The sequence below is a fragment of the Homarus americanus genome, unplaced genomic scaffold, assembly GCF_018991925.1.
Source record: "Homarus americanus isolate GMGI-L3 unplaced genomic scaffold, GMGI_Hamer_2.0 scaffold11022, whole genome shotgun sequence".
In the NCBI taxonomy this organism is placed as follows: Eukaryota; Metazoa; Arthropoda; class Malacostraca; order Decapoda; family Nephropidae; genus Homarus; species Homarus americanus.
This window is the reverse complement of record NW_024737068.1, coordinates 1,818,865-1,820,933: the sequence shown is the minus strand read 5'-3', so window position 1 is coordinate 1,820,933 and position 2,069 is coordinate 1,818,865. Positions and strand designations below refer to the sequence as shown.

The following is a 2,069-nucleotide window of genomic DNA, read 5'->3' as shown; positions in this document are numbered from 1 at the left end:
GTACTGACGGCGCTGAAGATGTGTTGAAGGCGTTGAAGATGTGTTGATGGCGCTGAAGATGTGTTGACGGCGCTGAAGATGTGTTGACGCCGTTGAAGATGTGTTGACGGCGCTGAAGATGTGTTAATGGCGCTGAAGATGTGTTGACGCCGTTGAAGATGTGTTGACGGCGCTGAAGATGTGTTAATGGCGTTTAAGATGTGTTGACGGCGTTTAAGATGTGTTGATGGCGTTTAAGATGTGTTGACGGCGTTTAAGATGTGTTGATGGCGTTGTCATTCCACTGGCAGCGTTAGTTATGAATCTCCAGCGTGGATTATGCGATGAGAGAGACAGAGAATAATCCAATACATTTCAGAATGGGGAAATAGGCAGAGGAGCATAAAACAAGAGGGGTATGGAGAAGGGTTGAAGGAGAAGGGGGGAGGGAAGGAGAGAAAGGGGGGGTAAGAAGGAATGGGAAAATCCGTAAGTTTACTGGGACTTTCACAGGTGGCGCCCCCCCCTCACCCGACCACACACACACACACACACACACTCACACGCGCGTGCGCGGAAACAGCCATTCAGAGAGCTGCGCAGGAGAACCTTACGCATATATAAGGGGATGAGAAGGCCCAGGGAGTCACACTTGGCCTGACAACCTCGTCGTCTGCACTGCTCCTCCAACGCCTCCTGCCATCCATAATGGTCAGTGACAACATGATGTTCGTCATTTGTTTTGTTGTACTTGTGTCCTGTATAATAAGTTATAATGTATATTTCGTGTACTGTGATGGTACTTGAGTTAATGTAAGGTGTACCCACAGCTGCGCCTGTTGGTAGTGATGACCGTCGTGACGGTGGGTCTTGGCTCTAGCATCCTTCCTGTCACTCCCAGCTGTGTCTTCTGGTGCAATTTCCCAGCCGCTGTCAACGCTGGTGCCAGTTACTGCTGCATTAATTCAAACCAGAGAATTGTCGAAAATACAAGTCTAGGTCAGTGTTAACTAATGGTTATTATGCATTGGTACATGTTAATATTTAACTTGATGAATAACATATATTTTTTTTAAATATACTTATTTAGAGACGAGATTAATAACTTTTCATTTTCTTTCTTTAGAACCCCATGCAGGTAGATGTATAATCCATACCTTCTGTGCCAGAGGCGACTTTACACCGCCTTCCCCTATCGTAAGTTTACTATTACTTTTGCTTCATTATTTTTTAAACTTACCTATAATTCACTAATTATATTAAGGTGGGGTAATCGAAGTTTTCTTAATAATAAACCCCAAAAGGCGCCAAATTTCTTTGTACAAAAAAGAACCAATTAAACTAAGTTGTCTTGTTGTTTTATATAAAATGTGAAGATTATCACGAATATTTTCTTTCTGTTCAGTAAGTAAAATAGTAATTATTACAATATTCTAATGTATCTTTCTCACACCTGAACAGAGATGCGGTCATGATGACTATTGTCCCTACAACGAAAAATGCTGCTATGACGCCTGTCTGAAGCACCACACCTGCAAGGGTCCTCTTCCCCATTAACTCCTTGCACAAGATCACACCGAATGTTCCACCCGCTGCCTTCTCGGCGTCACACCTAAAACAATTATCATGTAAACAACGCCAATACGAGCATTCAGCAGCCAGCCGTTCCTCCCCACCCAGTAATGCAGTTGTCTCAAAATGGAACTTGTAACTGGAACGTGATCCACTTGAGTACCACCAAATGTTACACTTGTGTTATATGAACTGTGTATTATTATTGCTGTTATTATGTTCTTCAGGTTTGTTGCATATGCTTTATGTTCATTAGAGAGCAGTGTTTCTTACAATGAAGTTGTTGTCATCAATTACAAGGTTTTACAATAAAGTTGTCGTCCGTTCAAAAGTTTTAATTCCACGAACACCTACTATGAGCGGCATTGTATAAACCCAATGTTAAGGGTGGGAGTTGTGGACCAGTTGAGAGGGTAACAAAAAAGCACGACTGGTTTGTGTCCAGTCTTGTGTCCAGATATGTGTCCAGGCTGTGGATTAATACCTTGCCAGGACACACTACTCCATCTAATGCATCT

At 42.8% G+C, this 2,069-nt stretch overlaps 1 protein-coding gene across 1 annotated transcript; it reads left to right on the top strand.

The window, feature by feature from the left end:
• The first annotated feature begins 558 nt into the window (after nucleotides 1–558).
• Nucleotides 559–1,877, top strand: LOC121872901. Its single transcript, XM_042376002.1, has 4 exons — nucleotides 559–690; nucleotides 810–978; nucleotides 1,106–1,176; nucleotides 1,441–1,877. The coding sequence occupies exons 1-4, from the start codon at nucleotides 688–690 to the stop codon at nucleotides 1,534–1,536; spliced, it is 339 nt and encodes a 112-aa protein (XP_042231936.1). The 5' UTR covers nucleotides 559–687; the 3' UTR covers nucleotides 1,537–1,877.
• The last annotated feature ends 192 nt before the right edge of the window (nucleotides 1,878–2,069 follow it).